This window comes from Natator depressus, chromosome 6 (assembly GCF_965152275.1).
Source record: "Natator depressus isolate rNatDep1 chromosome 6, rNatDep2.hap1, whole genome shotgun sequence".
Taxonomy (NCBI): Eukaryota; Metazoa; Chordata; order Testudines; family Cheloniidae; genus Natator; species Natator depressus.
The window spans coordinates 111,791,788-111,816,769 of NC_134239.1; the positions used below are offsets into that span (position 1 = coordinate 111,791,788).

The 24,982-nt window shown below is 42.8% G+C and overlaps 2 protein-coding genes across 11 annotated transcripts in view; one reads left to right on the top strand and one right to left on the bottom strand.

The window, feature by feature from the left end:
• Nucleotides 1-209: 209 nt before the first annotated feature.
• Nucleotides 210-8,691, bottom strand: BAG5 (BAG cochaperone 5). Of its 4 annotated transcripts, none has more exons than XM_074956323.1 (2): nt 8,465-8,691; nt 210-4,778 (listed from the first exon to the last, which is right to left on the bottom strand). In XM_074956323.1, exon 2 carries the CDS (start codon nt 4,748-4,750, stop codon nt 3,398-3,400), a length of 1,353 nt encoding a protein of 450 aa, XP_074812424.1. In that variant the 5' UTR covers nt 4,751-4,778; nt 8,465-8,691; the 3' UTR covers nt 210-3,397. The 4 variants fall into 4 exon arrangements, with proteins under 4 accessions (XP_074812424.1, XP_074812423.1, XP_074812422.1 ...); XM_074956322.1 differs by having other exon boundaries at nt 210-4,773; nt 8,332-8,691; XM_074956321.1 differs by having other exon boundaries at nt 8,332-8,691.
• Nucleotides 8,692-8,769: 78 nt separating this feature from the next.
• Nucleotides 8,770-24,982, top strand: part of LOC141989520 (kinesin light chain 1) — a 121,010-nt gene continuing 104,797 nt past the window's right edge. For 2 of the 7 annotated variants that reach the window (XM_074956313.1, XM_074956314.1), the window contains exons 1-3: nt 13,043-13,237; nt 15,587-15,650; nt 20,682-20,772. In XM_074956313.1, the coding sequence (XP_074812414.1) occupies nt 15,635-15,650; nt 20,682-20,772 (107 nt within the window). In that variant the 5' untranslated portion in view covers nt 13,043-13,237; nt 15,587-15,634. Of the gene's footprint in view, nt 8,873-9,227; nt 9,362-13,039; nt 13,238-15,586; nt 15,651-20,681; nt 20,773-24,982 lie in introns of those variants that run through there. The other 5 variants (XM_074956320.1, XM_074956316.1, XM_074956312.1 and 2 more) reach the window with 5 other exon arrangements.

Sequence of the window (24,982 nt, forward strand, 5' to 3'; positions counted from 1 at the left end):
AACGGAGATGAATGAATCCTACAGAAAATTTAGTTTCTTTACTGTGGTTTTTTAGGAAAATAAAGATAACACAAACTTGCTTCCTTTTCTTTAATAAAAACTCAGAGTTTCCTGTCAGGGAAATCAGTTACATTCTGATAATTAACATTCAAAAATTTAAGGAAAGGCAATAGGATAGAACATAAAAGTCAACAGCAAGTACACTGCAGCAAAATATTTTATTAATAATTAAGGATACAACAAAACAATATTTAACTTTGAATTTATACCAAGGCCGTATAATGCATACAGATAAATTTGGATATATACATTTTAAAGAAGATTTACGTACAATCATTAGTTACAAACTTTTCCATTAAGCATACTTCAAAAAAAACCCAAAACAAACAAACAAAAAAAACTCCACTAAACTGCAAAGAAGGAGGGGGGAAAATGGCTGTGGGTTACCACAAAATCGACACTGGGATACTTCAGATCAAACTTGCTCATAAATCAATATAATCGGCAAACAAGTATCATGATTTACAACTTTCTCAAAACATAACAAAAAATACATCCATTCATTTCTTTTGCTAAGATGTAACAGCACAGCATGCACCAAAGCCTTTACATTCCACTTACTAATAAATGTAGGCTTTTTGTGAGTTGGTCCTTTTACATCTTGCTGGATAGTTACTTACCAGAAAGCAAGTGTGTTCCCCAGCCACCTTGTATACAAAACAAATAAATTACATTCTGCAGCACAGACACAGGATTCTCTAAAATCCATGCACCATACTTTTTTGGTTTGGCTTATTTAGTTTACTATCCATGCACAAACTGCTTACAAATACTGCACCAGATAAGGATTTCCACAAATCTTAAATGCTGCACATTTAACTCATGAGCAGAAGACTGTTAAAAATGCAAAAAGCTAAGATCACACAATATGTTGGTACTGGAATCTATTGAGTTAATCATTTTTCAATCCATCTGATGCTTTTGCCTTTTTAAAGAATCAACCTTTCACAAAAGCTGAAATAAGCAAATCTTAAATAAAAAAAATATAAACTATTTTCTTCACCTTTACAGAAAAAATTTAGAAATGTTGAAAGCTTCACATGACCTACAGAGGAATATGAATGCTTTGATTTTTTTAAACAATGGCTGTACATCTAACCGTTGAAGAGACCAGACAGTAACAATTATCATAGTAATTAAACTTAAATATAATAAGCATTATCCAATTGTTACGTCATGAAAGTTGCAAGTGTATATTAGAAGTTATGACTACAATTTAAGTACTTAGCAAAAAGTTTGAAATGATCTTTGTAAACATTAGCAAAATAATTCAGATGTGTAACACCATTAATAATCAATTTGTTTTAGCCAACAGAATAAGAAATGCAAAAGTAGATAAGTTAAACTGTAATTCCAAGAAGATCTGATTAAAAAATAAAATAAAGGGAAGAGATGGGTACAGGTAAGGCCCCACATGAACTCAAAAAATAGGGAGAAGCATCCGAAGAACGCATCCTCCGTACTGGGCTATGACTTAACTATAGTTAATTTAAAAAAAAATTCCTTGACAAATGATTTGCAAAGAAGTCAACAGTAGAACAAAAATTCAGTGAATCAAAATAATCATACTTTGAAATTACATAGCTTGTTTCATCCAGAGATTTCAAAGCACTTTATAAAGGTGAGTAACTATTATTATCCCTTTCTTCCAATCAGAGGCGCTGGTTGTCTTGCACACGGTCACTAAGCAAGTCACTGTGTGGGGAGTTGGAAACAGAACCCAAATTTCCTGAGTCCAAGTTCCACTCTCAAACATCTAATCACAGCTGAACCCTAATAGATCACTTTATTTAATTTGATACATATTATAGCTGAATTGTAAACAGAAAAATCCAGTTGGTAGTGATGACTATAAATGCATCATGCTGCCATTAGACAAAAAGTTCCTGTATCTATCTAAGGTGGTGTAACTTTAAGGTGTTATTAAAAGGCACTTGTCTCACAAAAAATATTTTGTTTTCTCTAATTAATGTGTATTTAAAATATAAAATATCTGAAATGATTTACATTTGTTAAAATTTTGCAAATAAATAAACCACTACAAAGCAGTAATTTATAAATCTAACATGAAAGGAGCTATGTGGGAAAACAGCTATTTTTTAAACACATTTTTGACCCATTATTCCATTTAGTGTAGCATTCTGTAGGATATTTCTACAGTAGCACACTTTTGGTATGACTTATATTGGCTACTAAATTCCTATATTCACAAAGGAAGAGGAAAGTGCATGCAGAAATAGGATCAGGTTTATTTAACAAGCTGCAGAACTAACCTAACTGCTTGTGAGTTGAAGGAAGAGACTTCACACCATAAGCAAGCCTTTTCTGAGTCTTATGTCTGAGATCACATATGACCAGTATGAAATGTGACATGTAAATTATGAACAATTTTGTGACTAACTATATTTACAAGGTTAAATCAGAAGTACCCACTGACTTAAGTCATTTTAAAGTGATTTCCGTTCTCACAGGTTGCTGAGAAGACCCATCAAATCCAGATCCAATAACTGAGTTAAAATACATCTAAATGGCAATTAAAGATAATCCAGTGCAGTTTTCAGGGATTTATGGATGGCAGTAAAAAAACCTCACACTTATCTAATGCTATAGTTTTCCTGTCTTTCAAGTCTCATAGCTACCTTCTAATAAGATGACAGCCTGAATTTGAGGGACTCTTTCCTAGATGTCCAGTACCACCAGAAAATGGACACAACCAGTCATTATGTAAGTAAATGTTAATTTCCAACATGTATTATAATACTGCTACATTGTAAAACCAAAAACGCAATAAGGTGAAATGGATGGAACCAAATCAAACACAGAAATGAATAGCCAACAGTTTTTTGTATTTAATCTTTTGATTAGAATAACACATTAAAAGTATGTCCATGCTGCTGTAAAGTTGATGGATCTAACCTTGCATTTGGCCAATAATCTTAAATTCCCAGTCTTCTTTTCATAGTTTTTCCAGTACTGTATTTTAAGGAAATTCCTGCATCTTTGAGAAATGTGCATTCTCTGACTTTTGCATTAGGTTTCTTTAAAAAAACAGTTTGACCAAATATTAGACTCTGATACTTATACAGTTCCTCAAGAAAGCCATATCTCCCACATAACATGGTGACCAAAATTGAAAAAATGGTGTACTGACAATTGCCATGGCAAGTGGGTGAAAGTGTGGGATAGCTGCCATATAGTCAAGCCAACTATTTACACAATCTCCACAACCCGAGGGAATATAAAAACACAACTTTTAATCATGTGCGGCTCATGGGAACTATCAGTCTACATAAAGTGCAAAAAAGAAAGCAATATCTAACATGAGGCCACTGCTTTTCTAGTACTCCCACTCATCTGTTTTCATGTCTAGATAGTAAAGAATATTCTGTGCAAGCTTTACTGCCTGCTTTCTGGCAACTTTAGATCGCTCATCTCCTTGTGGATCAACAGCATCAAGTGCCAAAAGTTGCTTAGTGAGGAGCTCTTCTAGTCTCATGTAGTTCTTATCAGTTCTGTTTCCATCAAAAGAGAGCACTTCCCTCTGAATCTGAGACAAGTGTCCAAGAATACTCCAGACTGCCTTATGGGATTGGTGTTCCACAACAGTTTGTTCACCATACATTTGTCTTTTTTCAAGTGCTTCCTTTAAATCAATATATGTTATAAGAGTTTGCACTTCTATTACTGCTCTTCTCCTGGCTTCTCTGATACACGGGTTCTTTCCTGGACTCACTTCATCCAAGTGGGCAATTAAACCTTGCAGTTCTGCCTTGCATCCCAAGTACAAATCAGAAGCATTTTCTGCTCTGAAAAGTAAAGAATGAACTTCTTTCATTTTTTTGCGGATCTCTTCTATTTTTAGAATGGATTGATTTTGTGCCAAGTCATAAGCATGAGCAGAGTCTGCTTCCTCCTCCAAATCCAGATATTTCTGTAATTTATTGATCTCTTCCACCACTTCCTTTCTGTAATTTCTTATTTCTGTATGACCACAAACATCCAAAGCATCCAAATCTGCAATCAGACCTGTAAGCACACAGGATAAATGCCTGCAAGTCTCATTGTTATTTACTCCCATTAAGACTGCAATAAGAGTTCCCCTAGCCTTGTTCACATCACACATAACAGAGTTAATTTTTGAGACTGAAGGATGTGCATCACTGGAGAGTGGCAGGGAAGGTTGCTGCTTTATACAGCTTTCTATAATCTCTTGAACTGCACACACTTTTGTCAGAGTGCGATATCTTGCTTTCCGTAACGAGATTTTTCCTCCAGTTTTCACTTGAGTGAGTCTCAATATGATATCCTGAATACCCTCTTCAAATTCATCAGTTATACAGTTGCCACCTTTATAAAAAGGTGTGATCTCACGTTCCACCAATGATTGAGCTTCCTTATATATGGCCTCTATTTCCAGTCTGTGTGGATGGTTTGCATTCTGCTCCAATTCCTTGAGTAGTCTCTCTGTTTCCTGGGCTGCGCGTTTTCTCACTTGCTGAATGTCCCCTTTTCCTTCAGTATCTACAGAATCTATTTCAAAAAGCTGTTTAGTCAGAGTCCTCTCCAGTTTCTTGTAATCCCTGTCAGTAGACAGGCCACTGAAAATCACCACCTGCTGTTCAATATCTCTGACTTCTTTCTGTATTTCTTGCAGCCTTTTGATGGAAGGGTGTTGGTTACCCATATCCATTATCTTATTTCCTCCAGTTCCAACTGAGCTACAAATAAAGCAAGAATAAGAACTATGACAAAATTATGTCAGACGCTGACTTACATATTTCATAATACTACCTTTAACAACTTTTATAAAGCCTCAAGTCACTTTAATAAACTAATTTGACCTAAAAAGCCACCGAGACTTTATTTGCTGGTGTAAGTTTAAAAAAAAAAAAAGAAGGAGTGAACCACTTAACTTCAAAACATACAGTCTTTCCCTGTTCTTTTGTGCATCTATTTCTAATGTTGTCTGCAAGCTTCTTCCTATTAAATGATAAGCACTAAGGCTGTCAAGCAATTAAAAAAATTAATCGCAATTAATCGCACAATTAAAAAAGGTTTCAGAGTAGCAGCCGTGTTAGTCTGTATCTGCAAAAAGAAAAGGAGTACTTGTGGCACCTTAGAGACTAACAAATTTATTTGAGCATAAGCTGTAGCTCACGAAAGCTTATGCTCAAATAAATTTGTTAGTCTCTAAGGTGCCACAAGTACTCCTTTTCTTTTTACAATTAAAAAAATTAATCGCATTCTTAAATAATAGAATACTATTTATTTAAATATTTTGATGTTTTCTACATTTTCAAATATATTGATTTCAATTATAACAGAATTCAAAGTGTACAGTGCTCACTTTATTTTTAATACAAATATTTTCACTGTAAAAAACAAAACAGTATTTTTCAATTCACCTAATACAAGTACTGTAGTGCAATCTCTTTCTCATGAAAGTTGAATTTACAAATGTAGAATTATGTACAAAAAAACCTGCATTCAAAAACAAAATAGAAAACTTTAGAGCCTACAAGTCCACTCAGTCCTATTTCTTGTTCAGCCAATCACTCAGACAAGTTTGTTTACATTTGCAGGAGATAATGCTGCCCGCTTCTTGTTCACAGTTTTATTTGAAAGTGAGAACAGGTGTTCACATAGCACTGTTGTAGCAGGGGTTGCAAGATATTTACATGCCAGATGCGCTAAAGGTTCATATTTCCCTTCATGCTTCAACACCATTCCAGGGCACGTGTGTCCATTCTGATGACAGGTTCCGCTCAATAACAATTCAAAGCAGTCCGGACTGATGCATGTTCATTTTCATCATCTGAGTCAGATGCCACCAGTAGAAGGTTGATTTTCTTTTTTGGTGGTTTGGGTTCTGTAGTTTCCGCATCAGAGTGTTGCTCTTTTAAGACTTCTGAAAACATGCTCCACACCTCATCCCTCTCAAATTTTGAAAGGCACTTCAGATTCTTAAATCTTGGGTCAAGTGCTGTAGTTATCTTTGGAAATCACACATTAGTACCTTCTTTGCGTTTTGCCAAATCCGCAGCGAAAGTGTTCTTAAAATGAACACGTGTGCTGAGTCATCACCTGAGATTACTATAACATGAAATATATAGCAGAATGCGGGTAAAATAGAGCCGGAGACATACAATTCTCCCCCAAGGAGTTCAGTCAAATTTAATTAACTCATTTAAAAAAAAAAAAAAAAAAACCTAAACAAGCGTCGTCAGCATGGAAGCATATCCTCTGGAATGGTGGCCAAAGCATGAAGGGGCATATGAATGTTTAGCATATCTGGCATGTAAATACCTTGCAACGCTGGCTACAAAAGTCCCATGCGAACGCCTGTTCTCACTTTCTGGTGACATTGTACATAAGAAGTGGGAAGCAAAATTGTTTTGTTTTTGAGTGCAGTTTAGAGGTGAAAGTAAGCCAGTAAGGGCCGGTACAGTGTACCAGTAAGAAAGCGGCTGCCAGTATGGGCCAGTACACAGCCAACATTAAAGCAGCAGCGGCCAGAGCCCCACGCCCTTTAAATCACCGCTGGAACCCCAGCTGGTGTGGGCCAGGCAACACTGGCTGGGGGAGTCTGGCCCCAGCCCCGCCCCTTCTGCTCAAGGCCTTGCCCCTTCTGGGGGCCCAGAGCCGCCCTCCCACCTTGCCCAGGACCCCGGCCACCCTGCAAACCACCCTGCAAAATTACTTTCACCCCTGGTGCACTTATGTAACCAAAAAAAAAAAAAAAAAAAAAATTCCACATTTGTAAGTTGCATTTTAAGGCTAAAGAAATTGCACTACAGTACTTGTATGAGGTGAATTGAAAAATACAGTTTCTTTTATCATTTTAACAGTGCAAATATTTGTAATCTAATAAGTAAGCAGTGTACACTTTGTATTCTGTGTTGTTATTGAAATCAATACATTTGAAAATGCAGAAAACATCCAAAATATTTAATAATTTTCAATCGGTGTGCTATTAACAGTGCAATTAAAACTGCAATTAATTGTGATTAATTTGAGTTAATAGCATGAGTTAAATGCGATTAATCGACAGCCCTAATATGCACTTTTGAATTTACACCGATAGAAGTCTTTGTTCACTTCCTCAGCTGTAACGATTACAAGCAATGCAGAACAAATTGGTTCCTTCAGTAATGAAGACAATTAAGGAGACAATTTCCAATCCTTAATCTTTTAGTGCAATATTTATACCCGCCCCTCCACTGGTAAATAAATACACCCTTCCCAATCATTTGCATTATTCAGAACAGGGATTATAAACTATTGAGACAACCAACATTGTTAACCTTTTACCTACATCTATCTACCACCAGCAAGCCTCACCAGCCTCCTCCACCATCCGGTGCCCTTAACGCACAGCCACCTACCCTGACAATCTACACCTGTTTCTACCACACCCAGCGCCCTTCACCCCCATCCCTCCCTCCACCTCCCCTGCCCTTCACCTGCGCCCACCTGGCCCTGGCACCCCTCTCCTGCCTCATTCAGTGCCCTTCACGCCCCGCTCCACCCCACCCCCGGCAGCCCTTCACTAATCACTTTCACTCTTCATCCTCCCCCGCCCTTCCAGCGCCACCTGTCCTCAAGCAGCATCCATAACCATCCCCAGCCAGCACGGCGACCCCTCTATTGGGGGTGTGTGTGTGTGAGATGGCCCCTAGTCCCAACACACCGGGATGACCACATAGCGCCTACCCCAGCCAGCAGCCTTGGGGGAAGACAGTCCCCTGGAGCAGGCCTCGATCCCCCCGGAGCCCGGACTCGCTACATCCCTGCAGGAGGGGCCGGGATACGCCGGGCCGCGCCGCGCCACCCCGCCGCCGGCAGGTGATGACTTCACAATGGGGGCGCCCCGGGGGAAACGGAGAGCGAGTGCCCGGGCCCAGAGCCGGCTCCCCCTTAGCGGGGACGGCAGCGAGCGAGAGCCCGGCCCCGGGGCCACAGGTGGCTGCGAGTCCCCGCCGTGGAGACCCCACCTCCCCCTCTTCTCAGTCCCCCCCAGCAACCCGGAACCCTTTCCCTACCAGCCCCACCCCCCCACCGCCCAGGCCCCCTTCCTTACCAGCTCCCCTCCTCCACGCCCCCCCACCGCCCAGGCCCCCTTCCTTACCACCCTCCCTCCTCCACGCCCCCCCACCGCCCAGGCCCCCTTCCCTACCAGCCCCCCTCCTCCACGCCCCCCCAGCGGCAGCCCAGCCCCCTTGTCATCCGCTTCCCCCACTCTCCAGACAGCCCGGGTCTCCGACTTCTCACCTCAGGCAGCCCCTGCTCTGCTCTGCCCCGCGATGTCCGCCCCCTCACGCGGCTCAGCAGACGCTGTTCTCCCGCACACAGAACGCGGGCCGGCTACAGAGTGTGTCCCCCCCCCTCCCCGCCGGCCTCTCACCTGCGGGCCGCCGGCGGCTGTCAGCAGCCCGCAGGCCAAACGGCGGCTAACCCGAGGACCCCCGTCACCGCCCTCACGAGGCGGGGGCCGCAGCGGGGAGGGAGTGAAGGGCAGCCCGAGCTGCGTAGCCGAGAGACCGATCGAGACGCTCTATCCCCCGCTGCTGCCGCCCAGAGGCCGGAGCTGCGCCGCCTGCCGCACCGCAGGGAGAAGTTTTGGACGGCCCTTCTCCTTGCGACATGGCCGTAAAGCCGCCGCCAGCGGGGAGGGGAGGGGAGGGGCGCGATGGCGGCGGCCGCGCGGAGAGCCGGCCTGCGCGCGTGGACCAGGGCGCGCCGCTGCTTCTCCCGAGCCGGCGGCGGCGCGGGGCTCCTGGCCGCGGGGAGGGGGCACGAGCCGGAGAGCCGGGTAAACCGCCAGAGGGGGCGCAGGGTGACGGCGGGGAAGGTCTCCGCTGGGAGCCCGGCTCCGTGTTGGGAGGGAGAGCGAGCCCGCCCCCGCCGGGGTTGTGTTGCTGAGTGGGGGGGTCCAGAGGCAGAGCGGGGCGCCAGAACTCTGTAGCCCGCTTCCGGGAGGGTGGACTCCACCCCTGCCTCAGGCTCCAGACAGGGACCGCTGGACCTGCGTAGAGCCCCATGGTTTTGGGTACAGGTTTGAGACCCCTGCTGGGTGCAGCCGGGCGCTGGGTGTCAGGACTGGTGCGCTTTGTTCCCGTCGGGGGGAGCAGGGAGTCTGCTAGAGCCTGAACAGGGCTTCTCCCTCTCTGCCAGCACCTAATTAACTCCTGAGAGGATTTTACTTGCATTTCCTGTTAACTGTTTGAAGAGATTTTTGTAAAACAGTCGGTAGTATTTGGACCGCACTTCTCAAGAAACGAAACATTTTCCAAGGGTCACGGCAAGTCTCGTAAAATCTCATTAGCCGCTTTTTAATTGTATGTGGTTCTGGATTAGCAAATAAGTACATGTGTTGCTTAGGAAACAGTAAGGTCTGGCGGAGCCAGCAAGTGATTTGGAATCAGACCCTCTGCTGCTGCTTCTGATTGATTTCTTTTATGGCCTTGGCAAGTTATGTTGCTCTTCTGTGCCTTGTTTTCTCCAAGGATGATAATTACCTGCCTCTTGGGCTGATGTGGGGATTAATATTTGGAGATTTTTTTTCATACAAACTACCTAAATTCAAGTGTTAGTGTTATTTGGGTTTAAAAAAATCTAGCGGGTCTTGAGAACTATTATACATACCTGTTTTATATTTAGGCTGGTTAGAATTCAACTTTTTTTAATATATAATTTTGATGGATAATATTGATTATTTTTAAACATTTTTTTTTCTCTTTTTATCTATTTAAATTTTCAGAGTTGCAGGAAATTAAATGGCGGGGGGGGGAGTCCAACAACAATAATGTAATGATAGTAGATGCTGAGATTCAAAAAATTAAACCTTTATTACTATTAAAACACAAATTGTCAACATCATGTCAAAATAACAGTCTTCAAATTATGTTAAGAACTGTTATAAAAAGGGTGGTGATCAATTGTTCTCTCTGTCTACTGAAGGTAGGCCAAGAAGCAGTCTATTTAATCTGTAGCAAGGCAGATTTACGTTAGATATTAGGAAAAACTTTCTAACTATGAGATTAGTTAAGTACTGGAATAGGCTTCCAAATGAGGTTGTAGAATGCTGCTTGTTGGTTTTTTGAGAACAGGTTAGACAAACACAGGGATGGTCTAGATTGGGGTTCTCAAAATTCGTTGCATTGTGACCCTCTTCTGACAACAAAAATTACGACACCACACCCGCAAGGGGACTGAAGCCGGAGCCCACCCGAGCTCTGCTGGCCTAGATGCGGCAGCAAGGTCAAAGCCAAAGCCCATGGGCGGTGAGTGGAGACCCGTCCCCCACCCCAGGCTAGCCCCCAGCTCCGCCCCTTCTGCCCATGCCCTCCCTGTGGCCAGTGGAGCCCTAAGATCCTTGTGTGCGGCCCCCCCCCCCATGACCAGAGCTACAAGCCCCCCTCCCCACCTGCCAGGAGGAGCCCTGGCTGGGCTGGCTGAAGCCCTGTGCCGAGCCTTCCCCTGCTGGGCGGAGCCCAAGATTGGCCACAACCGGGCCTCCCCTCCCCAGACCTGACCTGCCCAGGGGAAAAGCACCTGTAGAACAGTCGTTTTCAAAGTTCGGGTCACAACCCAAAATGCAAGGCACTGGGTCGCCTTGCTCAGCACCCAGGAATCCTGGTGGCCGGACAGTAAAAACTAGTAGTGCCTACCTGTTCTGACACCGCGCTAGACCCCAAAAGCGGCCAGGAGCAGGTCTGGCTCATAGGCAGGGGGTCTGCACCCACCAATGGGAGCTGGGGGGTGGGGGCAGTGCCTGCAGGCAAGAGCCGCCTGGAGCCGCTTGTGCGCCTCTGCGTAGAAGCTGGACCTACTGGTTGCTTCTGTGGCACAGCGCTGTCCACTGTGTCAGGACAGGCGGGAAGCCTGCCTCTGAACCCTAGCAGCACTGCTGACCAGGAGCCGCCAGAGGTAAGCCCGTGCCCCAACCCCACGTCTCTTCTCCAGATCTGAGCCCCCCCCGGCAGAGCCCCTTCCTGCACTCCAATCCCATCATCCTCCGCTCCACCCCGGCCCAGGGCCCTGACCCCCTCCCAAACGCCGACCCCCAGCCCAGAGCCCCCTCATTCCTGACCCCACCCTGCAGCCCTCACCCCTGTGCCCCAACCCTCTGCCCCAGCCCTGAGCCCCCTCCCACACCCCAAACCCCTCATCCCCAGCTCTGTTGGGTCGCAGGCATCAACAATTTTCTTCAACTGGGTCAACAGAAAAAAAGTTTGAAAACCACTGCTGTAGAAGACACCTTTGATATATCCCATGCAGGTTTTGGGGCAGCTGAGGAGGCAGTATGTGCCTCCTCAGCTGCCCTGGAACCTGCATGGGGCATAATAATAGTAAAAACTTCGCTGCCAAACCCCGCAACTGGGGGTTTGATGGCTGTTATACCCCACTGGCCTGGGCCGGGAGAGGGGGGCAAAGACAAAGCCCAAGGGCTTCAGCCCCAGGCAGAGGGCCTGTAACTTGACCCCTAATGCTCAGGGCGGAAGCCCTTGGGTTTGGGCTTTGGCCTGGGGTGGTGGGGCTCAGGCTTTGGCTCTGGGCCCCAGCAAATCTAAGCCAGCCTTGGCGACCCCATTAAAATGGGGTCCTGACCCACAGTTTGAGAACTGCTGGTCTAGATAATGGTTAGTCCTGCCTCAGTTCAAGGGGCTGGAATAGATTACTTTGAGGTCCCTTCCAGCCCTATGTTTCTATGATTCTGTGAAAATAGACAAAGTAAATATCCTTAAATCAAGCTGTAATACATTCTCAAGTAACATTTTTCTTACTTTGCTTATCTGTAAATTTCAATTATTGATGGAAATATTTTTGTACTGGTTTGTGCGTATATGGTAAAAGCAATATTTACTGACATTTACCAGTAAATATCTAATCCTTCCAAGCCTATTTATATTGTAGTCCAAGTCTAGACTGTTAATTACTACATTATCATACAAGTAGAGGCTAGAGTTTGAGAATCTTTACACAATCTGAATTTCCTCAGTATAGCAAAATTAGTGAAGTTCTAAATGTTGATTCCACAAGACCTGTATTTAGAATTTTTTTTCTAAGCACGGTGCAGGGGTTACCTGTTCACTCAGCTCTCTAACTAAAGAACATCAGATTAGGGACCCAATCTTGTAAATATTTATACATGCACTTAACTTTGCACTGTGCATAGTCCCACAGCAATCAGTGAGGGTATTCATGCAGTGTGAACCACGTATGGGCGCTAGTTTACCTGCCTATGAGATACAACTAAGATTAATTATAAATGCAGAAATAAGAATGTGGTGGTGTTTAATAACTTTGTCCCTTTTAAAGCTTAACTTTAAAAATGCTGGTTGCATACAATAATTTATATTTCTATAGTGCCTTGCCTTTCATCTTAGAGTGCTTTACATACTTCAGAATGCTTCTCTGACATAAATAAATGTCACCCTGATTTTGTAGATTGGGAAACTGTGGTACAGAGAAGGTAGGTTACTTGTCCAAACTCAAAAAGTGAGTCATTAACAGAATGTTAGTAGTCCGGAGTTCTCCCTACTCTGCCCTCAACAAACCACTGGTTAGTACCTCCTTTGTGCACTCTTACAGGCATACACAAGCAAAGAATAAACTGCAAGGAAAACTGCAAATGAAAATATATACGAGGCCTGTACCTAATAATCTACTATGTACCATCTAATATATTAACAAGACAGAAGATCCATGACATGAAGTGAAAGTGTGATCTAAGGGTTTCTTTAGTCTGTGTCTGTGATTGTATCCCAATCACTTGTGCCTCTCTGACAGATTGATAAATATATCGTAAAAGTGAATTACTGATGTAAACTTAAATCAAGCTAACCTGAACTCTCACAACTTCTATGTTTTCATTATTGTGTTTGAAGGTTAGACTCAGCTGTGTGAAACATTTTATTATATTTTTCTAAGAAACACTATGCAAACTTTGTTTAAAAATGGTTTTTTGTTTTTTTAGGTTTCAAGTTTCTGCCCTCCAGCACATTCTTGCAATGATTGGATTGGTCCTCCTGACAGACATTCAAATCTCCGACCAATAGTGTTTCATATTCCTAAAAATGAATCGCCACTGGGACGAAGACTTAGGGAATTTAGACAGGAAACTCAAGTTTGGAACCAACAATTCTGGGCAAACCAGAATGTGTCATTCAGAAAGGTGAGCATGTAGATGAGGTACTAAGCCACTTGGTGGTGCTGAGTTTCCTTAAGAATTTGCAGCATTAGCAGCTGATAGAAAACATGATTCTGTTCGGCTACATGAAAGATTTTTCACAATTGCATTGTATAGTGACATTGAACCATGATCATTTTGTATTATATAGCTATTCAGAATACCTGAGAGCACTACAACTTATTATTTTACCTTTATAAACTATTAGTAAATGTGTGGTTTTGAAATTATTTATCCCTTGCTTTAAACTGATTTTATAGCTGATTTTAATATAATAGTAGAGCTTTCTTTTTTTGCCATTAAATAGGCTTATCAATACTGAGGAGTGCAAATAACGATGAGCTGCAAAGCTAAAAAGTGTGTGTACTTTATACATCCTCAAGCAACAGTAAAGAGATTCTCCAAACTTTTTGCTGCTTATTTTTTACATTAAAAATACACGGTTGTGACTATCCTCTTTTCTGGAGGATCTGGAATGTGAGATTAAAGCTGGTTACTGAAAACTGAGCTACTGTTCTAACTCCAGTGGCATAGATGCAATTACTGAGGGGGAAATGAGGGACATATCTCCAGTGATAAGCTGCCAAAATCTTAACAACTGGTTCCCTCCTCACCCCACGAGGAGGTTGTGGCCCACCCCCAGACCTCCCATCCACCCCCCTCCCCTGTCCCCTGACTGCCCCCAGAACTGGGCAGGAGGGTCTCGTGGGCCACCGTAGTGGCTGCCCACCCCGCCCCTAAGAGCCAGAGGGACCTGCCAGGGGGCGAGGTGGGGAGTCCCGGCGGTGCTTACCTGGGACAGCTCCCAGGAAGCATCTGGCAGGTCCCTCTGGCTCCTAGGGGCAGGGGAGTGTAGCTGGGGGGGAGCAGCTGCTCCCCCCACTGATCACATCAAAAGTGACGCCTTAGGCGCTGACTCCGTGAGTGCTCTGGGGCTGGAGCACCCACGGGAAAAATTTGGTGGGTGCAGAGCCCCCACCGGCAGCTCCGTGCCCGGCCTCAGCTCACCTCACCTCTGCTCCGCCTCCTCCCCTGAACGCGCCGCCCTGCTCTGCTTCTCCACCCCCGGCTTCCCGCAAATCAGCTGTTCGCGCGGGAAGCCTGGGAGGGCTGAGAAGCAAGCGGTGGCTTTGTGCTCAGGCCCAGGGAGGCGGAGGTGAGCTGGGGCGGGGAGCGGTTCCCCTGCACACCTCCCGCCCCCCCTCCAGGTTACATGCTGCGGCGCGGGCGGCCCTCCTCACGCCCTCCTGCCCCAGCTCACCTCCGCTCTGCCTTCGCCTCCCTGGGCCTGAGAGTGAAGCTGCCGCTGCCGCTTGCTTCTCAGCCCCCTGGCTTCCTGCGCAAACAGCTGATTCGCAGGAAGCTGGGGGAGGGTGGAGAAGCAGAGTGGGGCAGTGCATTCAGGGGAGGAGGAGAAAGTGGGGGCGGGGCGGGGAGCTGCTGGTGGGTGCTCTGCGCCCATCAAATTTTTCCCGTGGGTGCTCCAGCCCTGGAGCACCCACGGAGTCGGCACCTAAGGCGCCACTTTTGGCCAGTTAAATTTAGAAGCCCTTTTAGAACCGGTTGTCTCCGCGGGACAACTGGTTCTAAAAGGGCTTCTAAATTTAACAACTGGTTCTAGTGAACTGGTGCGAACCAGCTCCAGCTCACCACTGCATATCTCCCCTCACCAACTTTACTGTCCTGTTGATGTGTTTTTAAATAATGGTTACAAGCAGTGCATTTCACTCCTGGTCCCTCAATTTTTTTTTTCTTACATGGGTAGAATATGTTGAATTCTAGGTTCGGAGAGGACCAACTCCTCTATCCACCTCCAGCTGTGATGAAAACTATTTCTTTCTTTTTTGTTTGTTTGTTTTTTAAAAAGGTAGAAGACATTTTTTTTAAACTAAAATAAAAGCAACCAATTTTTAAAATTCTGTTAAGTAACTATGAATTTATTTTAAAAGGCTTAAGATCTTTCTGTGAATTCAGCCGTATTGTGCATAAGGCAGGAAGACCTCAAAAGCTGATATGTTGCCTTATTTAAAACTTACAATGTAAGGTCCTGATCCTGAAAACACGTAAGCATATGCATACCTTTACTCAATGAGTAGTGCTTACTTCAGTGGGACTGTTTTCATGAATAAAATTATACATTCTTAAGAGTTTACAGGATTGGGTCTAAATGATTGTTTCCTGAAGAGGATCCAGTTAACTGATTATTGGTTTAAGTAGAAAACACTGTAGTCATTATCTGGTTTATAAATATTGCTCAGATTCTTGAAACTATTGATCAGTAAGATAGCTGACTTCAAGAATTAAATATATTTAATTATAATAAATGTATTTTAGGGAAAAGAAGAATTCGTTTACTCAAGACTGAAGGCTAAAGGTCTGGAAATGAAAGATGAAACAGGTTAGTGATTGTTTTTAAAACTTAAAATGCTTTCTGAAAGGGAGGGTTCTGGTTAGCTTTAAGTTTTCACTGGATAAATTAAACTCTCCTAAAAAAAACTTAAGAGCAAATCCTGCCACGGCCTTCATGCAGAGCATCACTTGGCAGTACTGCCAATGCAGTTCTGTAGCACAACAAGGCAGGGTTTGTCAGGGTTTGAAAGGCTGTGCAGGGGTGTGGTAGACCGCTCATCTCTACAGTAGCTCTTTGCACAGTGGTGCCTGTGGGGTCAGAGGACCTGCTGTTGTATAGCTCCTCCTATCATTGCCCTCTACCATTCCCCAGGGGTGGGGGTATGCTGTGAGGCTAGAGCAGAGGTGGGCAAACTACGGCCTGTGGAACTGTCCTGCCCATCCCCTGAGCTCCCGGCTGGGGAGGCTAGCCCCCTGCCCCTCCCCTGCAGCCGTGTGGGCAGTGCGGCTTGCGCCCGCCCACCTCCCAGGCTTTCCAATAAGACTGTCCTGCTGTTCTGAGCAGCATGGAAGGGGGTCTGGGGGTTGGATAAGGGGCAGGAGGTGTTGGAGGGTAGTCGGGGTTAGGGGGCGGTTGGATGAGGTGGCGGTTCGGGGGCGGGCAGTCAGGGAGCAGGGGGGGTTGGATTGGGGGTCGGGGGGTTCCTGGGGGGGATGACAGGGAGCGGGTGCGTTGGATCACAGGTGGGGTCCTGGGGGGGCAGTTAGGGATGGGGGTCCTAGGAGGGGGTGGTCAGGGGACAAGGAGTGGCCGGGGGGGTTGGATGGGTTGAGGGGCTTGTCAGGGGCCGGGGGTGTGGATAGGGGTCAGGGGACAGGGAGCAGGGGAGTTTGGATAGGGGGTGGGGTCCTGGCGGGGGTGGTTAGGGGCAGGGAGTCCTGGGTGGGGGCAGTAAGGGGACAAGGAGTGGGGGGGTTGGGGAGGTTGGATGGGTTGGGGGTTCTGAGGGGGGCAGTCAGGGGGTGGGAAGTGGGAGGGGACGGATAGGGGGCGGGAGCCAGGCTGTTTGCAGAGGCACAGCCTTCCCTACCCGGCCCTCCATACCGTTTCACAACCCCGATGTGGCCCTCGGGCCATAAAGTTTGCCCACCCCTGGGATAGAGGCTCTTGCAGCCTTGGGGGCTGCATTAGCTTCAGTGTAGCAACTCCATAACTATTCTGTGTGTAAGGGGAAGATTTCTTCTTCCCTCTTGCACACCATCAACCCAGTGAGCTAGTTGATTACAGTTTTGGAGAGTTTGTCCTTAAGTGCATGTTATGCTTGGGTTGATGTTTCTATGCTAACAGACAGGTTCTCAGGCTCTGGCTCCAGTCCCTGAGGTTTATACAATTCATATAGTACAATAGAACTTCAGAGTTACAAACATCAAAGTTACGAACTGACTAGTCAACCACACATTGGAATCAAGGAACAGCGGAGACCAAATAAAGTACAGTGCTGTGTTTAAACTACTTAAAAAAAAAAAAAAAAAAAAAAAAAAAAAGTGACAAGGTAAGGAAACTTTCTGTGCTTGTTTCATTTAAATTAAGATGGTTAAAAGCAGCATTTTTCTTCATAGTAAAGTTTCAAAGCTATATTAAGTCAATGTTCAGTTGTAAACTTTTGAAAGAACAATCATAATGTTTTGTTCAGAGTTACCAAAATTTCAGAGTTACAAATAGCCTCCATTCCCGAGGTTGTTCATAATTCTGAGGTTCTACTGTATACATCCTTGAAGAGGGAGCCAACTTCCAGGGAAAGAGCAGCTGCTCACCAAGCTTCCTGGCCTCAACACAGTTACTGTAGAGTGGCCGACTCTCAAACTTGTGAGATGTAACAAAAAATAAGACATTCATAATGCAGTGGATCTTTACAGCATGACAGTAAGTGGTTTGTTCGTGTCTGAAAAGGATAATGTATAGTTTAAGGACAGAAGGGACTATTAGGTCATTAGTGTGACCTCCTGTATACCACAGGCCATTAAACTTCACCTAGTTACACCTCTATTGATCTCAATAACTTGTGTTTAATAAACCATCTAATTAAATTCTGTTACAAGAAACAAGGAGGGTAATCTTGCATTGCCTTGTTGTTTTTCACTTTGTTTTTATTGGTTTATTCAGAATATAGAAGTAACAGGGATGCATCCGATGAAGTGAGCTGTAGCTCATGAAAGCTTATGCTCAAATTTGTTAGTCTCTAAGGTGCCACAAGTACTCCTTTTCTTTTTGTGGATACAGACTAACACGGCTGCTACTCTGAAACCAGTAAATGTAGACATTCCTTGGAACTCCTCCACAAGTGTAGCTGCATTGGTTACACGTGTTGGAGCAAACTTTTTTCTACACCATAGGTCAATCACAGTGAAGGATACTGCAGAACCAACATAAGACTTAAGTCTGTCCACAGTTTGGAAGTTGCCGTTAAAGTCTCAGGCTATTGAGTGCAGTAGAATTTGTACATTAGTCATATAGTTATTTTCTTTTTAAGGTTATAAATGAATCTGTATCGCTGTCACCCGTCACTTCAATCCCAGAGAGGAGTTTGAGGGAATATTGGATGTAGTCTGCTATGGGAAAGAACCTGAGATTAATTATCAATTATAAGAATTATAATAGCATCCAAAACTCTGACCTTTTTTGCACTCCTCTGTAGAAAGAATCCTTTTCCTTGCATGTTCTGTTACTTTTGACTCAACACACCTTGTCCCTTTGCTTTTATTTGTTCTTGTTGCTTCCACCAGTTGTCTTCTGCACCCAGGTTAGCTACTAGATGGTTAGTAAATTTGGCATCTCGGAACATGTAAATATTGGTGTAGGTTACTTAGCAGGAAACAGAATTGCAGTATTGAGTCCCAGCACTTGAAATGCCTACTTAGCCATTCCCAAGTTTTTCCTCCTAGCTTGAGGGCAGGGCTTCATACTAGGAAGAACAGGATTTTTGAGTTGTTTAAACAGTTTCTTTGATTCTGGTTAGCCTTTAAAATCCTAAAGACTAAATATGGATATGCAAGAACTTAATGACTGCTTTACTGTTTCTCTTTCTTTTAATGGGGATCCATTAGCGTTTTACAATATTTATTTTTTAATCAAGCTCAAAACAAGAAAGTGTTAAAGGGTTTAATGGGTTATAAGTTTCAAGATCAGCCATGTTTATATCCACTGTAACAGCCCATCCTCTTCCCCTGTAGTTTAACATTCCTGCTTTGTATTTGTTTTTGTTTTTTAATTTTTAAGCTTTGAGGCAGCAGAGCCTTGGCAGACTTAAAAAATAAAAAAATCATCCACATAAGAGGAGTTTAATAGGGACTGCATACTTTACTTGCCTACCTCCAAAAATCTAAATGCTTCAGATTTTAAAAGAAAATAAAAAGTGCCTTCATATTGATGGGTTTCTTGCCAATAATAAAAGGTAGTTTTGAATGACTCATTTTCAATTTTTAAATTGAGATTGAAATACAGTACTGTATGTTGTTGTAATATTACATTTGCCTTACTATTATTACTGTCTGATGTGGACATGTCCAAGGCCTATATATTATTCTCTGCTTTATATTTATGTAACTACACGTGGTACAGGAAATATCACATTATAATGACTAAATTGAAAAGCACTCAGCACAAGTAAATACGTTTCCTTGGAACTTAAAAACAAAATCTTGAATAGAAAGTGAAGTACAGTCTAATAATAAAAAAAAAAAAAAAAGTACTTGTGGCACCTTAGAGACTAACCAGTTTATTTGAGCATGAGCTTTCGTGAGCTACAGCTCACTTCATCGGATGCATAGCATATTGTGGAAACTGCAGAAGACATTATATACACACAGAGACCATGAAACAAAACTTCCTCCCACCCCACTGTCCTGCTCGTAACAGCTTATCTAAAGTGATCATCAAGGGAGGGCCATTTCCAGCACAAATCCAGGTTTTCTCACCCTTCCCCCCGCCCCCCCCACAGACACACATACAAACTCACTCTCCTGCTGGTAATAGCCCATCCCTCTTTGAAACCTCTCTTTATAATGCGCATGATAATCAAGAAAAAAGAAAAGGAGTACTTGTGGCACCTTAGAGACTAACCAGTTTATTTGAGCATGAGCTTTCGTGAGCTACAGCTCACTTCATCGGATGCATAGCATATCGTGCATAGAGTTTTCCACGATATGCTATGCATCCGATGAAGTGAGCTGTAGCTCACGAAAGCTCATGCTCAAATAAACTGGTTAGTCTCTAAGGTGCCACAAGTACTCCTTTTCTTTTTTCTTTTTACGAATACAGACTAACACGGCTGTTACTCTGAAACATGATAATCAAGATGGGTCATTTCCAGCACTAATCCAGGTTTTCTTGATTATCATGCGCATTATAAAGAGAGGTTTCAAAGAGGGATGGGCTATTACCAGCAGGAGAGTGAGTTTGTATGTGTGTCTGTGGGGGGGGGCGGGGGGAAGGGTGAGAAAACCTGGATTTGTGCTGGAAATGGCCCTCCCTTGATGATCACTTTAGATAAGCTGTTACGAGCAGGACAGTGGGGTGGGAGGAAGTTTTGTTTCATGGTCTCTGTGTGTATATAATGTCTTCTGCAGTTTCCACAATATGCTATGCATCCGATGAAGTGAGCTGTAGCTCACGAAAGCTCATGCTCAAATAAACTGGTTAGTCTCTAAGGTGCCACAAGTACTCCTTTTCTTTTTTCTTTTTACGAATACAGACTAACACGGCTGTTACTCTGAAGTCTAATAATAGCAGACTTATGTTTCTAAGTTATTACAGAAATGCCTAGAAGCCTCAAATCAGATCAGAGCCCCATCGTACTATATAGACACAGTGACAGACAGTCTCTCCCCCCAAAGAGTTTATAATCTAAATAGACAAAACAAACAGTGGGAGAAAGGGAACAGTATATGAAACTGCGATACTAAGTGATTTGCCCAAGGTCACACACGAATTCTGTAGCAGAGCAAGATTTCCTAAGTCCCCAGTTCAGTGTATTAATCACAAGAACAACCTTGATGTATTTATGTTGAAATTTATTTTCAGGTCAAAAGGTAACATTGAGTGCAGAAGAAATGGCAGATTTTTACGAGGACTTTTTAAGTAAAAATTTTAAAAAGCACATGTGTTATAACAGGTAGGTGTGGCTCTTCCTGTTGAGTAATACACATAATTCATCTAAGTGAAAGGGACACCATCAACTTAGATCGCTCTTCTGTCTGAAACTTTTTGTCTGCTGCTGTTAGAAGTAGCACCTAAGGTGGTTATTGCTGAAAGAGATTAGGGAAAAAAATACATTTTTCCCTTAAATTTGTTTACTTTGCATGTGACAGAACTTCATGTATAGTCACTTTGAGCATTTCCACTATTTATAGTTAGATCCAGCTCCCCTGGAAATTAATCAGTCTCTCCATGGACTTAGATGGGAGCTAAATCAGCCCTCAGTCTGTTTCCCTTTTTATTGTATGGGTCTTTCACCCAACAATGGGAGAAAAAAATTACAATAGGGAAATGTGATTATAAAACCAATTAACTTTTGAAACAATGAGTAGACTTCTAGTTGACTGTGTCCCTTTTAAACATTGAATTAAGCAGTGACAATCTGTGAATGTTTTTGCACTCAATAGAAAATTTTGCCATGTAAACTAAATATTTAGCATTTGTACTTATTCTTGTTTTTTATTTTTGACCACTTTTACCTATAAGCTTACCAAACTGAAATTGATTAGTTTTGTTTTGTAGGGTGAGGTACATGAAGTTGTATGTGTTTTTCTTTGCTGTATGTGAACCCAATCCAAGATCACTCCTGAGAGAGATACTTAGCATCTTTACTCTTGCATGCAGCATCTTTCTCCTCTGTTGTGCTGAACAGTATTGGACCCAAAAGTGTTAAGGTGCTACTAGAACTACTGGTTTTTCTGCTACAACATTCTAATCTTTAATATTACACATTTACTATGAATTGTGGTTTGGAGTTGTGTGTACAGTAACTTTTACCATAAGAACCATTTAAAAAAAATTTCTTAATGTTCATTAACAGAAAAACACAAAACAATAGCCTTAAAACACTGACACTCAGAAATGCTGTGGTTATTTTGAATAAGATGGCTACAGATGTAGCAAATGTGTTGCCTCGTGCTTGGGAAAGCAGATAGTGCTGCTCCCTGAATTGGCCATCAGAAAGCTCACTGTAGTGAACTGTGGCTAATATTCCACCTATCAGGTAAGAGTTCAGAATCTCTTCCTGAATGTAGTCCTTGTTGCTATGCTGCAATCAGCTCAGCCGGCTAGAATTACATCATTATAATTATAAAGTGTAATTGTACAGCCCTGAAGATAGCAGTGCTTATTATAGGCATTCTGATTTCTGAGGGCCTAGCTTGTAGAATCTGTTGTTCATGCATTCAATTGTACACTCTGAGTATTGCCAGCTGGACTGGGAGTTGTGGCTGCAGTAGAGTTGAAATATGAAAATTCATTATGCTTTTTAGTGTAGTTTAAAAATTAACTAATACTATGACTGCATTGGCTCCATGAATATGCATTTAGGAATAGTTATACTGAAAACATTAATTAGTTTTAAAAACGGGAGTAAAAGTGTAAGCAAAGGAAATAAACAGAAAATGAGATCGAAGCATATATATAATTCTCATTGTGGAATAAAGGGGAAAGAGAAATCATTACAATATTATTAGTATGACCTGTTGATTTACATGCATTTGAAGAGATGTGGGGTTTTATCTTAGTTACATTTTATGTGTAGTTTGCTACTAATTAAGGCCTGATCCAGGGTCAGGCCTTTATTGTGCCAGGCACATACATAAAAGCTTTCCCAGCGAGCTCTGCCAGTTGATCCTGATCAGTAACATCACTGCTATTCCAGTGCTAAGCCTGTTTTGACCAGATCCTGCAGTGCAGTGTTTTGTGAAATAGACAGATGCCCACTGGGAATTAGAAAGAGATTTCAAATCCTTACCCTTCTCACAAATGAAAGTATGTTTTGTTATGAGTTATCAAGAGGTGAAATACTAGTGCAGACTGTTTTACCCAGACCCTGAATTACTTCTTAAAGGCATGCCCCCCCCCAAAAAAAAAAATGGTTAAAGGAATAGATACTATTTTTTAAAGACCATGAACTTTGCAAGGCATAATACTGGCTGAATAAAATATATATTGCATTTGTCATAATGGATCAGATAATTTGACCTTTCAAGATTGACTTGTTTCTGCCTTTGGCAGTGGTCAACTCTGCCCATCCCAATGCATGTATATACACATACACCTGGCTAATAGTACAGTGCTGTATAAGAAGGAAATTTCTCCCTGAATGCTTGATGATCAGCTTTCCCTCTGAACCATGAGACTTGATTGCCCTTATCTTAGCTTACATAAGTTCAAATGTAATTGGTATAATTGGCCATAAAACTATTCAACCCTTCTAACTCTAGTAGAGTATTAAACTGGGTGCCTGCAGCCATGCACTCCATAGACTGATTACACAATGTGTGACTTCTTTTTAACCATGTACTTAATAGTAATACTTACAAATTTTCATAGGCAAATTAGCCCTAATTAGACAGGGGAAGCAATGCTGTGAGGAAAGAAAAGGTAGGTCATAACTGAATTGTTGTGTCAATGCCTCTAGAACAGCTAATGCAATTTACCTTTTTCTCCCCCCCCCCCACCTCACCTATTTTTTCTTCTTGTACTGATTGTTTTTCTGGTGCTGGAATCTAGAGAATGGTACAAACGTAATTTTACTATCACATTCCTCATGGGACAAGTGGCCTTTGAGAGGGCATGGAGTAGGCTTGGCTGGAAAAAGACAAAAGTTGGAAATTAACGCTCACCACGTCACATAGACTACTGCAACAACACAGTAAAGCCTGTTGGAGTGACACACTGTCTGTGGTCACGTTCAGACTCTGAATTACTGCCGCCGCACCTACTGTTCACTTTGTATATCAGCCACATGAGTGAAAATAGCTGCCGATCTTGACTTCTGAATGTTCCAGTGTAACATGTTAATGCAAAGTATGCCCAGCCAAAAGCTATATTGGCAATTTACCAACAGCCTAAGGGCGGCACATAAATTGACACAAAATGGAATAGATTGCAGCCACCCTCATCTTTAATCTGGCGGTGCAGCCCACAGAGACTATATGATCCAACATACCATGCGTCTATCTTGTTCCGCATCCTGTAGTTTCCATGGGCCATATCAGTGTATAAAAGATGGAAGTGGCCATGGTCTGCACTGACTACATGGGCTACAATTTTGTCACCCTGGTATAATCATCGTAGAGGTAAGTGCAGTTTGTGATTATACAATGATTTAATTTAACTTAGATTTTTAAACACATTCTTACTTAAAAGGGATTCTAATTACTCTAAATAACACTTAAAATATGATATAAATTTAATACCCTTATAAATGACCAAAACAACCGAATCTTCTTAATTGATCTATTCTTGTGAAAACAAACTTGTTGACTAAGTGATTTGTCTCAGCTGTCAGAGCTCAGATGAATAAATTTAAGATTTTTTTAGTTGACAGTCATTTAGCAGCTATGATAGAAAGGGAGTTGAATACAGAGGGTGAAGTGTTAGTAAATGCCAATTCATGCCTGTTAATTACCCTGAAAACACTTGCTGCTCTCACCAGGTTCCTTGAGCACCCAAAAGTCCTGCTAGCATCAGAGGGATTTGGGTGCTCAAGGAATGCTGTCTCATTGGTCAGGTGTGCTATTTAAACTAATTCTTGCAATTTAATTGTACCATTTATGTATAATTTAAAAGAAATGACCTTCTACTGAGGGTGTTTCCTGCCCATTACTGAAGTTGAAAAGATGTGTCGTTTGCTTTGGTACCTGATAAGTGGATTCTGCTGAATGGAATGTGTATGGACAAATGTAAATGTTTGAATTCCAGGAGTGATATTTTTGATACAATAGTAAAGAGCAGTAGAACTGCAAATATTTGATGGAAAACAATGTATGATTCATTCGTGGATTTGAAAAAATCCACAGCAGATATATGAAGTTCTCAGAGCTAGCCAAACTTGTTACCATTCTCACCCTTCCAAGTGGTCCCCAGTGGTAGGCACCACCTCCTCCCAGTTGTTTGGCGCTCAATCACATGGCCACTGCATGCTTGACCAATTGCTTGGGATCAGCAGGGGTAGCAATCCTCCGCAGGTAGCCCATATCTCTATTAAAATCAACCAAATATACAGCCAAAATATATTTCCTCAAAACTCTAGGTGGGAATGATCACCAACACAATATTTCCTTCACATGCATGTGTGTACACACACCCTCCAGCCCTGCAAAAGTTACTTTGTGAAA

What these genes read in the sequence shown, in the direction of transcription:
- BAG5 (XM_074956323.1), bottom strand. Translation starts at nt 4,750, where the DNA reads ATGGATATGGGTAACCAACACCCTTCCATCAAAAGGCTGCAAGAAATA.